The sequence below is a fragment of the Scyliorhinus canicula genome, chromosome 2 (assembly GCF_902713615.1).
Source record: "Scyliorhinus canicula chromosome 2, sScyCan1.1, whole genome shotgun sequence".
NCBI classification, from domain to species: Eukaryota; Metazoa; Chordata; class Chondrichthyes; order Carcharhiniformes; family Scyliorhinidae; genus Scyliorhinus; species Scyliorhinus canicula.
In genome coordinates this window covers 89,936,274-89,949,489 of record NC_052147.1, presented here as the reverse complement: position 1 = coordinate 89,949,489, position 13,216 = coordinate 89,936,274, and the positions used below count along the sequence as shown (strand labels likewise).

Genomic DNA, 13,216 nt, shown 5'->3' with positions numbered 1-13,216 from the left:
TCCATCATGAAGACTGATGTAAAGTAACAATTCAGTTCGTCTGCCATTTCTTTGTTTCCTATTATCACTTCTCCAGCCACATTTTCCAGTGGTCCAATGTCTATTTTTGTCTCTCTCTTACCTTTTATATATTTTGAAAAAAGCTCTTCCTATCTTCCTTTATATTACTAGCTAGCTTGCACTCGTACTTCATCTTCTCCCCGCTTATTGCTTTTTTAGTTGTCGTCTGCTCACTTTTAAAGACTTCCCAATCTCTGACTTCCCACTAATCCTCGCCACTTTGTATGCTTTTTCTTTAGCCTTTATGCTGCCCTTGACTTCCCTTGTCAACCATGGATGCCTTGTCCTCCCCTTAGCATGTTTCCTCCTCCTTGGGAAGAATTTTTGTTGTGCCTCCGGAATAACTCCTCAAAACACCTGCCATTGCTGTTCCACTCTCTTCCCTGCAAGGCTCCTTTTCCAATCAACTCTGGCCAGCTCCTCCCTCATGTCTTTGTAGTTACCCTTCTTTAGTTGTAATACCGTTACATCTGATTGCAGTTTCTCCCACTCAAATTGTCACCAGGCACTTGAGATCAAACAAAATCTTTTATTGAGGTAAAACATATTTTCTGCTGATGGCTATATGAATGGGAGAAATTTTCCGATTTGAGAGAAACAGGAAAATGTTGAGTTTTTTGGATGGTTTCCTGCTCCGACCACTTTTCCTAAGGGCAGGCGGTGGCGTAGTGGTATTGTCACTGGGTGATCTAGAGACCCAGGGTAATAGACTCGGGACCGGGGTTTGAATCCTGCCATGGCAGATGGTGGATATTGAATCCAATAAATATCTGGAATTACATTGTCCATTACCTGGTTTGGCTGACATTTGACTCGAGTAATGTGGTTGACTCTTCAATGCCTAACCCTAACCTAATGCCTGAAATGGCCTAGAAAGCCACTACAAAGTCTAAAAAGAAACCGGATGGAGCATCCGGCATCGACCTAGGCACTGGAAACAACAACGGTCAACTCTGCAAAGTCGACCGTACCAACTTCTGATTCCGTGTGTCTAGGACCAGCCATACACACGGAATCATACCTCACAGGTACCTCACATTATCACCATTCCTGGGTATGTCCTGTCCCAGAATCGGGAGGGGGTTGCCCTGGGAGTACTCAACATCGTCCCATGAGGTCTCCTGCCTTCAGGTCAAAGACGGGCAAGGAAACTTCCTGCTGATTACCATATACTGTCTGCCCTCAGCTGATGAATTAATACTCCATGTTGTCCACCGCTTTGAGGAAGCACTGAGGCGTAATGTACTCTGGGTAGGGGACTTCAGTGCCCACCAGTCGAGACCGAGCTGGCTTAGTTCTAAAGGACATAACTGCTAGACTGAGTCTGCAATGGGTGGTGAGGGAACCAACAAGAAGGAAAAACATACTTGACTTCATCCTCACCTGCCTGCTGCGGATGCATCTGTCCATGACAGTTTCGGCCGGTGTGACCACCACATAGTCTTTGTGGAGATGAAATCCTGTCTTCAGATTGAGGATACCCTCCATCGTGTGGCACTACCATTGTGCTGAATAGGATAGATTCCGAACGGATCTGGAAACTCAAGATTGGGCATCCATGAGGCCATCAGCAGCAGAAGCGTACCCAGCCGCAATCTGTAACCTCATGGCCCGGCATATCTCCCACTGTACCATTACCACTAGATCAACCCTGTTTCAGTGAAGAGTGCAGGAGTGCATTCCAGGAGCAACACCAGGTATACCAAAAAATGAAGTATCAACCGTTTGAAGCTACAACTCGGGACTATTTGCGTGCCAAACAGCATAACTTGCAAGTCGTAGACAGAGCTAAGCGATTCCACATCCAACAGATCAGATCTAAGCTCTGAAATCCTGCCATATCCAGTCTTTAAACAACTCTCTGTAGGACCAGGCTCCATATGGGGGAGCCCAGCGTATCTCTGCAAAAGATAAGGCTGAAGCAGTCACAAGAATCCTCCCCAGCATCACCGATGACAGTCTTCAGCCAATTCAATTCACTCCATGTGATATCACGAAATGGCTTAAGGCACTGGATACTGCAAAGACTATGGGCCCTGCCAATATTTTTGGCAATAGTCCTGAAGAATTCTGCTCCAAAACGTGCCACGCCCCTAGCCAAGCTGTTCCAGTACCACTACAACACTGGCATCCACCCAACAATGTGGAAAATTGCCCAGCTATGTCCTATACACCAGAAGCAGTACAAATCCAACCTGGCCAATTATCATCCCATCAGGCTAAAGCCATACAGCAGAGCAAAGGCCCTTCAGCCCATTGAGCCTGTGCCGGTCAAAACCAACCACCAAACTATTCTAAGCCCATTTCCCAGCACTTGGCCCATAGCCTTGTATGCCTTGGCATCACAAGTTCACATCAGAATGCTTCTTAAATGATATGAGGGTCTCTGCTTCCACCACCCTTTCAGACAGCGAGTTGCACACTTCTACTACCCTCTAAACCCCCTGCTCCTTAACCGTAAGTCTATGGCCCCTCCAATAAGGGGGAATATTTGTTCCTGTCTACTCTATCAATGCCCCTCATATTTTTATACATCTCAATCATGTCCCCTTCAGTCTCTTCTGCTCCAAGGAAAACAATTCAAGTCTATCCAATCTCTCTTCATAAGTAACACTCTCCAGCCCAGGCAACATCCTAGTAAATCTCCTCTGCACCCTTTCAAGTGCACCCTTTTCACATCCCTTCTATAAATGGGATTCCAGAATTGCACATAATACTCTAGCTGTGGCCTACCCAATGTTTTATACCATTCCAGCATAACCTCCCTGCTCTCGAGCTTTATGCCTCGGCTAATGAAAACAAGTATGCTATATGCCTTTTAACGACTGTATCCAGCTACTTTGCTACCCTTAAAGGCAGGTGTAAATGCACACCAAGGTCCCTCTGATCCTTGGGTCCTGCCATTTATTGCTTATGCCCTTGCTTTGTTTGTTCTGCCTATGCTTGATCATCTACAAAGTGATGAAAGGGATCATGAACAGTGCAATCGAGCGGCACTTACTTAGCAATAACCGGCTCTCTGACGCTCCGTTTGGGTTCCGCCACGGTCTCCTAGCTCCTGACCTCATTACAGGTTTGGTTCAAACATAGGTCAAAGAGCTGAATGCCAGAGGTGAGAGTGACTGCCTTGATATCAAGGCAGCATTTCACTGAATATGGCATCAAGGAGCCCGAGCAAAACTAGAGGCACTGGGCATCGGGGGGAAAACTCTGGTTGGAGTCATAACTGCCACAAAGGACGATGGTTCTGGCGGTTGGAGGTCAATTATTTCAGCTCCAGGATATCACTGCAGGAGTTCCTCAGGGTAGTGTCCTCGGCCCAACCACCTTCAGCTGCTTCATCACTGGCCTGCCTTCCATCATAAGGTCAGAAGTGGGATGTTCGCAGATGACTGTACAATGTCAACACTATTTGCGACGTCTCAGATTCTGAAGCAGTCCATGTCCATATGCAGCAAGACCTGGACAATATGCAGGCTTGGGCCGACAAGTGGCAAATAACATTCGCACCACACAAGTGCCAGGCAATGACCACCTCCACAAGAGAGGATCTAACGATCATTCCTTGACATTGAATGGCATTATCATTGCTAAATCCCCCACAATCAACATCCTGGGGGTGTTACCATTGATCAGAAACTGAAGTTGACTAGCCATATAAGTACTGTCGCTACCAGAGCAGGTCAAAAGCTAGGAATCCTGTGGCGAATAACTCAGCCCAAAGTCTCCACCATCTACAAGGCACAAGTCAGGAGTGTAATGGAATACCCTCTGCTTGGGTGGATGAGTGCAGCTCCAACAACACTTAAGAAGATCAACACCATCCAGGACAAAGCAGTCCACATGATTGCTCCCCCTTCCACAAACATTCATACTCTCCACCACTGACGCAAAATGACAGCCATGTGTACCATCTAGAACAGGGGTGGGCAAACTTTTCCGTGCAAGGGCCACATTCAGAAATTCACAATTTTAAAGGGCCGCATAGTATATTAAGTAAAATAATTACTTCACCCGGTTATGATTCTGGGCGCCTCATATAGAACATAGAACAGTACAGCACAGAACAGGCCCTTCGGCCCTCGACGTTGTGCCGAGCAATGATCACCCTACTCAAGTCAACGTATCCACCCTATACCAGTAAGTAACCCAAATTTTTTTTTTTTTTAAATGACTTGGTGGGCCGCATAAAGACCTTTGGCGGGCCACATGCGGCCCGCGGGCCGTAGTTTGCCCACCCCTGATCTAGAAGATGCACTGCAGGAACTCACCAAGGTTCCTTAGACAACACCTTCCAACCCCACAACCATGACCATCCAGAAGGACGAGAGCAGCATCTACCTGGGAACATCACCTGGAGGATCCCCTCCAAGTCACTCACCACCCCGACCTTGGAAATATATCGCCGTTCCTTCAATGTCAAAATCCTGGTACTCCCTCCCTAACAGCATTTGGGTGTACTTACATCTTGGGGACTGCAGCGATTCAAGAAGGCAGCTCACCACCACTTTCTGAAGGGCAACTAAGTTGGGCAATGAATGCTGGTCTAACCAGCCACATCCACTAAATGAATAAAAGAAAACACACACAGTCTCTTGCACTCACCGCGCACTCTCAATCTGGCTCATGCTCTCCACCACATATTCGCAGTCTCCTGCACTCCCCTCCACATACACAATCAGTCACTCACTCTCCTCTAGACACTCACTGTCTCTTTCACTCTCCTTTAGACACTCACTGTCTCACTCTCGTCTACACACTCACCCTCACTCCTCTGCACACTCTCTCTCATTCTCCTACACACTCACTGTCTCTCTTGCTCTCCTCTACACACTCACTGTCACTCACTCCCCTCCACACACACTCAGTCTCTCACACTTCCCTTCATACACTCACTCTCACTCCTACACACCCATGCACTGTCTCTTGCACTCTCCTCCCCACACATACACACACACTATCTCTCTCGCTCCCCTGCACAAACTCCTTTGCTTCGACTCCCATATGCTCACTGACTCACTCCCCCACACACACTGACTCATTCGCACTTGCTTGCATGCACACACACACCTCTCCCTCACTCATTTACTCACAAGGACACCATCTCCACCCCAGGCCTGCCAGGACCTGGCTTTACCATATCGTCTCACCATGACCTGGCCCTCCCCGATCGTCCCGTCAAGACCTGGCACCACCCCACCCCCAAAACCCTGGGCCCGCCAGTACCTGGCCCTCTCTGAACCTCCAAGAATGAGTCCTCCCCAAGACTCGGTTCTTTGCCATTCCCGGACCTACCAAGACTTGGCCCTCCATGGACCCGACAAACCCTCCCCCTTCCCGAGCCCAACATGACCTCTCCTTCCCCGGCACCGCACAGCCCAGCCCTTCTTGGGCAAGACAGAACCCTTCCCTCCCTGGGCCCGACGGGACCTTGCCCTCCCTGGGGCACCAAAACTGCATGGTCTCCTTGCCTAGTCCCGCCGTTGCTTGACTCCCCAACTCCAGCCCTGCCAAACCTTCACTTCTCATCTGGTAGCTCTCAGCACACTCATAGGCGATGTTCACTGCTCCTCCAATCAGAGACTGTTTCTCTCCCTCATTTGCTCATGATGGGCTTATCATGAGCAAATGAGGGAGAGAAACGGACTGTAATTGACTGTAATGCAGATTCTTCCATTAAAACACACCTTTCCAATAGGAATTTTGAAAACTGGCTCAGGAGCCGCATGAACAGGTGTCGGTGCACAGGTTGTACCTTGGACAAACCTGTCCTATAACTTAAAAGCTGAGAAAAATAAATGATTTTTATTACGAACGTCCATCTCACTGAGACCGACCAATCAACATCCTACAACCTGCTCTGAAAACTCTGCTCAACATGGTGGCATAGTGCTGCCTCACATCACCAGGGACTCCCGGGTCCAATTTCAGTCTTGGGTGACTGTGTGGAGTTTGCACGTTCTCCCTGTGTCTGCTTGGATTTTCTCTGGGTACTTCGATTTCCTACCACAGTCCAAAGATGTGCAGGGTAGGTGGATTGGCTGCGGTAGAACTGCCCATTAGTGATCAAAGATGTGTGGATTATGGAGATAGGTCGGGGAGTGGGCTAGGGTTGGATGATCTTTCAGAGGGTCGGTGCAGGCCAAATGGTGGCCCCCTGCACTGTAAGGATTCTATGGATTTTGACTGCTGTGATAAATTCCACAACATCAGCCCAAATAATCTCCCAACATTCTAAAAACATTTTGCCCTAATCTCTCAATGTTAACAGATCCTTCCAGGTTCTGAATCCACGTCTCTGCCAAAAACTAACCAAGTAGTCCCTACAAGTATTTTTTTAACATCTTATTTGGTGTATTTTCAAACATTTTTGTTATTTTGTAAAGAAACAAGAGAAGACCTTAGATCTGCTTTGCAATTCAGCTAGTTTATACTCATAAGTTTTCTTATGTTGAGGGCCATTGTGTTTTCCAACACTGCAGGGTGGATATTTTGCTATGTGGCACAAAATGCATATTGGAAACCACTGAATGGAGGTACTGAAAAAATCAAAGTCTGTTTTTATTATGATATTCTGGGTTTTCTACTGGTCTATTCTGTGCAAGGGATAAATGAGCTGGGATTACTTGAGGTCAATCGCCTAATGCCCTCGGTCCATCTTAGTGACTGACTGTGGTGCACTGATCAGCCTGTCTGTCCCAATTATATATCAGTCTTTCATCATTTTTTAAATGTCTATCTTCCTACAGTACCTGTCATATAAACTCTCATCATCCTTCTCCCTTGGAGGTTTGTATCTCTGTGATTAATCTCTGCGGCTCTGATCTCTCTGTGTAAACTGACTTTCTCCTGAATTTCACCATGTGCATCTATTGTGTTGTGTTTTTCTGCGTGATTCTGAGATTCAGAGGATTCAGATGTTGGACGTTGAAGGGAGGGGCTATGGTTGGAGAAACAATCTGAATTAGCAACTTTTTGGCGTCCTGCTTTTGGATCTCTCCTACTCCTGTTGTGTTGCTGTTTTCTACTGCCTGTGTTAAATCAGCTCCTCTCTTTTTCTTTAGTTTAGGAGTGGAGTTCAGATCCACAGGCCACAATCTGGGTTCAAGCCAACAGAACAATGGACTGTTCTGGGGAGATTTTTACATGGGGAAGGTGGGACACCAGTGGAATTGAGCTAAGGAACAATAGAATGAATGCTAACCCAATCTGAAAGTACATCAGTAAACAGGAAGCCCCTCTATGAGTAAAATATTGAGCTGAAAAGTTCACATACTGAGGAGAATTGGTTAAAAACTGAAAGTCACCCAGAATGTGATGAGGCTGTGGAATAAGTTGACGTCCAGGGGAAAGACAGTGAAGTGGACAGTGTAAACAGGGGCAGGAGATAACTCAATGTGCTTAGGAGATGTGGTGAATATGTGGATTTGACCAATAGAAAGATGTTAACTAGTATTTCATGCCTTTGTTCTGATCCTGTTTTTGGATCAGGGATGGAAAGAGGATGGGTTGGGCATGTTTCAGAACTAAATGTTGCCTTGAGTCACTGAATTACATGTTTTAAATTTCAGGGTCATCCAGCATGGTTCATCACCATGGTGAGAAATACAAGGAGAGAATTATCATGGACAACCTCTCCGAGTATCAAAAACACCTCCAGGAGCGCTATCCTCCGTTGCCGGTAGAATGGACCGAGGACAAAGAGGACCAAGACAAAAGAAAAACACCTGAAGGTCTGAGCTCCAGTAAAGCTGGGTTGGTAATCTGCTTGTCTCATGGAGAGGCACAATACTGATTGGTTACTAGCGCAATAACTTCAGAAGGCATCAGGGGGAATTTTCCGGGCCCATTTGCCATAGACGTGAACTTTGTTATGACCTCTAACTCTAGTGAGAGGGCCATAAAAGGTTTTGCGCTGAAGAGATAGATGAGATCTACTCTGCCCCAGCCGGCGACGTAATTTGGCGTGAACCTGATGATCATCAATTTGCATGCATTTAAATATGCCTTAACATTTATCTTCCGGGAGAGTTACGCTGGCGGCAATCACTACTCTCCAGCAGTCGCGATGACTACTTCAGGGGCACAGAGGCAATGTATCCCCCGGATGGTCAGGGACCTGGCGACACCCTGGCAGTGCCAGATTGGTGGAGCCAATCCAGAACCCCATTGCGGGGAGGTTACCAGTATATGGGGATGCTGGTGGGGGTGAGGGGGCACTTAAGCCCCGAGGCCGGCGATGGTGCTGAGGTGAGTGTAGGGGTTGGGTACTGAAATCCTGATGGTGGGGGTGCCTTTATCTTGAGATTGGGGTGCCCTTTAAAAATGGGCAGCTCTGAGGCCCTGCCCTACCAGAGTGTTGGCACAAACCACGTTCCCTCCCCCCCCCCCCAAGGGATGGGAATCCGATCCCATTTCAGAATACATCTCTCCAGTACATTGGACCTGAGAAAGGCTCATTGCCTTTCTTTGTCCCTTCTGTAGAGTGCCAAAGTCCTCCAATTGAGTAGAGTAAAACGACACAGTACTCCAGATTTGCATAAATACAAGCTGCTGTTGCTGCTACTTTTCTTCTCACTGACAAATGCCTTGGCTTTGCCAGGTACAACACCATCAACAATAACACCTTGAAGTTATTTACAGTATTTAATGTCAAAAAAACATCCCTCGGCACTTTACAGAGGTGTAATCAAAAAATGAACATTGATATAAAGAACAAGATATTAGATTGATGTGATGAAAAATGTGGCCAAGAGGTAGATTTGAAAGAAGGCTTTGAAGAAGGAGATAAAAGTGGAGAAATAGAGGAGCATAAAGGAAGAAATTCCAGGGCATGAGGCCCAGGCTATTGAAGGGATGGCTTCACGATAAAGAAGGCAGTTAAGCTGCAGCTTTTGTCCAGCCAAAAGGATGCTTTAACCCCCTTGAGACAACATAAGTATAATGAGAACTTCTTCTGAAGTCAGAAGAAATAGTGGGGCTCAGGGTGTTGAAAGGTGGAGGAGGATGAATAGTGAGGGATCAAAAATAAGAGAGACTTTCAGGAAGTGCCTCCTCCAAGAATGGAAAACGGCTTTGTTGATGCTCAACTTGTTTCTGCCGCAAAGCCAGTGGAAGATCTGATTCCTTCTTTCCCATTCAGGATCCAAAAGAATATCGAAAGGCTTGAGGAGGTGGACAGCCCTGCCTACCCTGGCTGATTACACTGCGGAGCAAGGACTGAGACTACCCGACTATGACTCGGTGGAAAAAAAAGCCAAACGATCTCTGAAAACAAGAGAGGAACTGCAAGTGGTGCGCAACATGGTCACAGGGTGGATCAAAGCTTGGCACATCTGTAAGTTCAGTGTTCAGGAAAATTATTCCCCCAATTTTATTTGTTTTTTCTCTACGATTGCTGAGAGCATTGAGTGTCAAATGTTCCATAGGCGCTGACTATTTCTGGGGTACAGGTTTTTAATATATATTGGTCAGTTTTGAGCTGCTAGACCTGTTCTCAACCTGTCCCAATTAACATGGTGGTAATCTTTATTATAACAAGTAGGCTTACATTAGCACTGCAATGAAGTTACTCTGAAAAGCCCCTAGTCACCACCACATTCCGGCAGCTGCTAGGGTACAGGCTGCCACCTCCGGACGAACCCTAACGTTGATTCTCTCAGGGCAAAGTTAATTTTCTCAATTCTGTGAAACCCAGCCATGCCACTAACTCAAACCTCTGATTCTGGGAGCTTCGAATCCCTCCACGCTAATAAGATCGGTCTCCGGGCTACCAAGGAGGCAAAGTCCAAAACATCAGTCTCTCTCGCCCCCTGCACTCCCGGGTCTAACGCCACTCTGAAAATCGCCACCTCTGGACTTGACACCATCCTTGTTTTTAGTACCGTGGACATGACATCCGCAAATCCCTGCCAGTATGCCCTAAGCTTCGGGCATGCCCAAAACATATGGACATGGTTTGCTGGCCCTCCCACACACCTCACACACTTGTCCTCTATCCCAAAAAACTTGCTCATTCGGGCCACCGTTGTGTGTGCCCGGTGAACCACGTTGAATTGTATCAGGCTGAGCTTGGCACATGATGAGGATGTGTTGACTCTGCTCACATCATCCTCCCACAGACCCTCCTTACCTCCTTTCCCAGCTCATCTTCCCATTTACGCTTTATGAAAAAATGAAATGAAAATGAAAATCGCTTATTGTCACGAGTAGGCTTCAATGAAGTTACTGTGAAAAGCCCCTAGTCGCCACATTCCGGTGCCTGTCCGGGGAGGCTGGTTTCTTCCCACTCCGAGTTCTTTATAAATATCCAAAACCTTCCCCTCCCCCACCCCCATTTTAGAAACTACCTTGTCTTGTGTCCCCTGTGGCGGTAGAAGCGGAAAGATCGAAAGCTGCCTTCGCGCAAAATCCTTTATCTGCAGATATCGAAACCCATTCCCTCCTGGCAATTCAAACTCCTCCTCCAAATTCTCTAAACATGGAAAGCTCCCAGCAATAAATAGATCCCCCAGCCTCTCAATCCCTGCTCTCTGCCACGTCTGAAACCCCCCATCCAGCCTCCCCGGGATAAACTGGTGTTACCACAAATTGGAGCCCACACCGATGCTCCCTCCACTCCCATATGCTTCCGCTACTGCCACTGGGCTTGTGGAGTACCGGGGTGGCGAGAACGGCAGAGGTGCCATTACCAATGATCTCAAACTTGTGCCCTTACATGATGATGCTTCTACTCGCCCCCAGACAAACCCCTCACCCACTTCCTGATCATGGCCCCACTACCGTATCCACTTCCTTATTATGGCTATATTTGCCGCCCAGTGATAATTACTAAAATGCGGCAGCACCAGCCCACCCCCCACTCGGCTTCGCTCCAGCAGCACTTTCTTTACTCGCGGGATTTTACTCGCCCACACAAAAACAGAGATCACCCTATTCACCCGCTTAAAAAAGGCCTTTGGTATGAAAATAGGGAGGCACTGGAAAAACAAACAGAAACCTCGGGAGGTAGGACCATCATTTTTACGGTTTGTACCCTCCCTGCCAGTGACAACGGGAGCATGTCCCACCTCCAAAAGTCCTCCTTCATTTGTTCATCTATAATAATAACAGCTTATTGTCACAAGTAGGCTTCAATGAAGTTACTGTGAAAAGCCCCTAGCCGGGTCAAATTTAATTTATGTAACTCCTCCCATCCCGTGCCACCTGAATTCCCAAATAGCAGAAACTCCCTGCCACCACTTTAAAGGTACTTTGTATTATTTATCTCCAAATAATTCTGGATGGCCTCCCCCCCCAAACACCCCCTCATCCGCTAATAGTCCTACATCCAATCTCCATTGCGGGAGCTGTATCCGAACCACACTTACTAATAATAATGATGATGGTAAAGCCATGCAGTACAATGGGGTCCTCTGTGAAGGCAGGGTCTAGTTTAAACCAGAGCTAATATGTAGGTTTGGAATTCCATTCATGTCAGATGGTTAAGGATGGCAGGTTCCTACCCTAAAGAAGGGGAACTAAGCTTCATGATCACTTTCCTATGTCTTAGCCATAGTTGGAATGCTTTACCCCGGGAACTTTGATTATTTAAGGGAATGTACATTTGTTGCAAATTCTGAATTAATTCTTCAAATGAATCAGCATCTGTGGAACCTGTCCCCAAGTGAGAATCAGAGCCTGTGGATCCCTTACTCCAGTGTGAGTCAGTGACCATGGAACCTGCACCCCAGTGAGAGTCAGTGCCTGTGGAACCCATACCCCAGTGAGTGCCAGTGCCTGTGGAACGCGTACCCCAATGAGAGCCAGAGCCTGTGGAACCCGTACCTAATGAGAGCCAGCACCTATGGAACCTGTACCCCAATGTGACCCAGCGCCTGTGGAACGCGTACCCCAGTGAGAGCCAGTGCCTGTGGAACGCGTACCCCAGTGAGAGCCAGTGCCTGTGGAACACGTACCCCAGTGAGAGCCAGCGGCTGTGGAACCGGTACCCAATGAGAGCCAGCGGCTGTGGAACCCGTACCCAATGAGAGCCAGCGGCTGTGGAACCCGTACCCAATGAGACCCAGCGCCTGTTGTACGCGTACCCCAGTGAGAGCCAGTGCCTGTGGAACCCATACCCCAGTGAGAGCCAGTGCCTGTGGAACCCATACCCCAGTGAGAGCCAGTGCCTGTGGAACCTGTACCCCAGTGAGAGTCGGTGCCTGTGGAACCTGTACCCCAATGAGACCCAGCGACTGTGGAACCCATACCCCAGTGAGAGTCAGTTCCTGTGAAACTGTACCCAAGTGAGAGTCAGTTCCTGTGAAACTGTCTCCCAGTGAGAGTCAGTTCCTGTGGAACTGTTCCCCAGTGAGAGTCAGTGCCATTGGAACCTGTACCCCAGTGAGAGTCAGTGCCTGTGGAACTGTACCCCAGTGAGAGTCAGTGCCTGTGGAACTGTACCCCAGTGAGAGTCAGTGCCTGTGGAACTGTTCCCCAGTGAGAGTCAGTGCCTGTGGAACTGTTCCCCAGTGAGAGTCAGTGCCTGTGGAACTGTTCCCCAGTGAGAGTCAGTGCCTGTGGAACTGTTCCCCAGTGAGAGTCAGTGCCTGTGGAACTGTTCCCCAGTGAGAGTCAGTGCCTGTGGAACTGTACCCCAGTGAGAGTCAGTGCCTGTGGAACTGTACCCCAGTGAGAGTCAGTGCCTGTGGAACTGTACCCCAGTGAGAGTCAGTTCCTGTGGAACTGTTCCCCAGTGAGAGTCAGTGCCTGTGGAACTGTACCCCAGTGAGAGTCAGTGCCTGTGGAACTGTACCCCAGTGAGAGTCAGTGCCTGTGGAACTGTACCCCAGTGAGAGTCAGTGCCTGTGGAACTGTACCCCAGTGAGAGTCGGCTCCTGTGGACCGCGCACCCCAGCTCCTGATTGACGCCTGTGGGACGCGTACCCCTGCGAGAGTCGACACCTGTGGGACACGCGCCCCGGTGAGAGACGACGGCTGTGGGATGCGCGCCCTGGTGAGAGTCGCCGACTGTGGGCACGCACCCCGGTGAGAGACGACGGCTGTGGGACGCGTGCCCTGCTGAGAGCCGGCGCCTGTAGAACGTGCATCCCGGTGAGAGTCGACGCCTGTAGGACGCGCACGCCAGTGAGCCAATGCCTGGACAAAGGCGATG

General features: G+C 48.4%; 1 protein-coding gene across 2 annotated transcripts in view; it reads left to right on the top strand.

Annotated features, from left to right (window-relative positions):
- Window positions 1–13,216, top strand: part of heatr4 (HEAT repeat containing 4) — a 188,386-nt gene that overhangs the window by 34,195 nt on the left and 140,975 nt on the right. For both annotated transcript variants that reach the window (XM_038782580.1, XM_038782586.1), the window contains 2 exons: window positions 7,632–7,793; window positions 9,203–9,397. In XM_038782580.1, coding sequence (XP_038638508.1) covers window positions 7,632–7,793; window positions 9,203–9,397 — 357 coding nt within the window. The remainder of the gene's footprint in view (window positions 1–7,631; window positions 7,794–9,202; window positions 9,398–13,216) is intronic.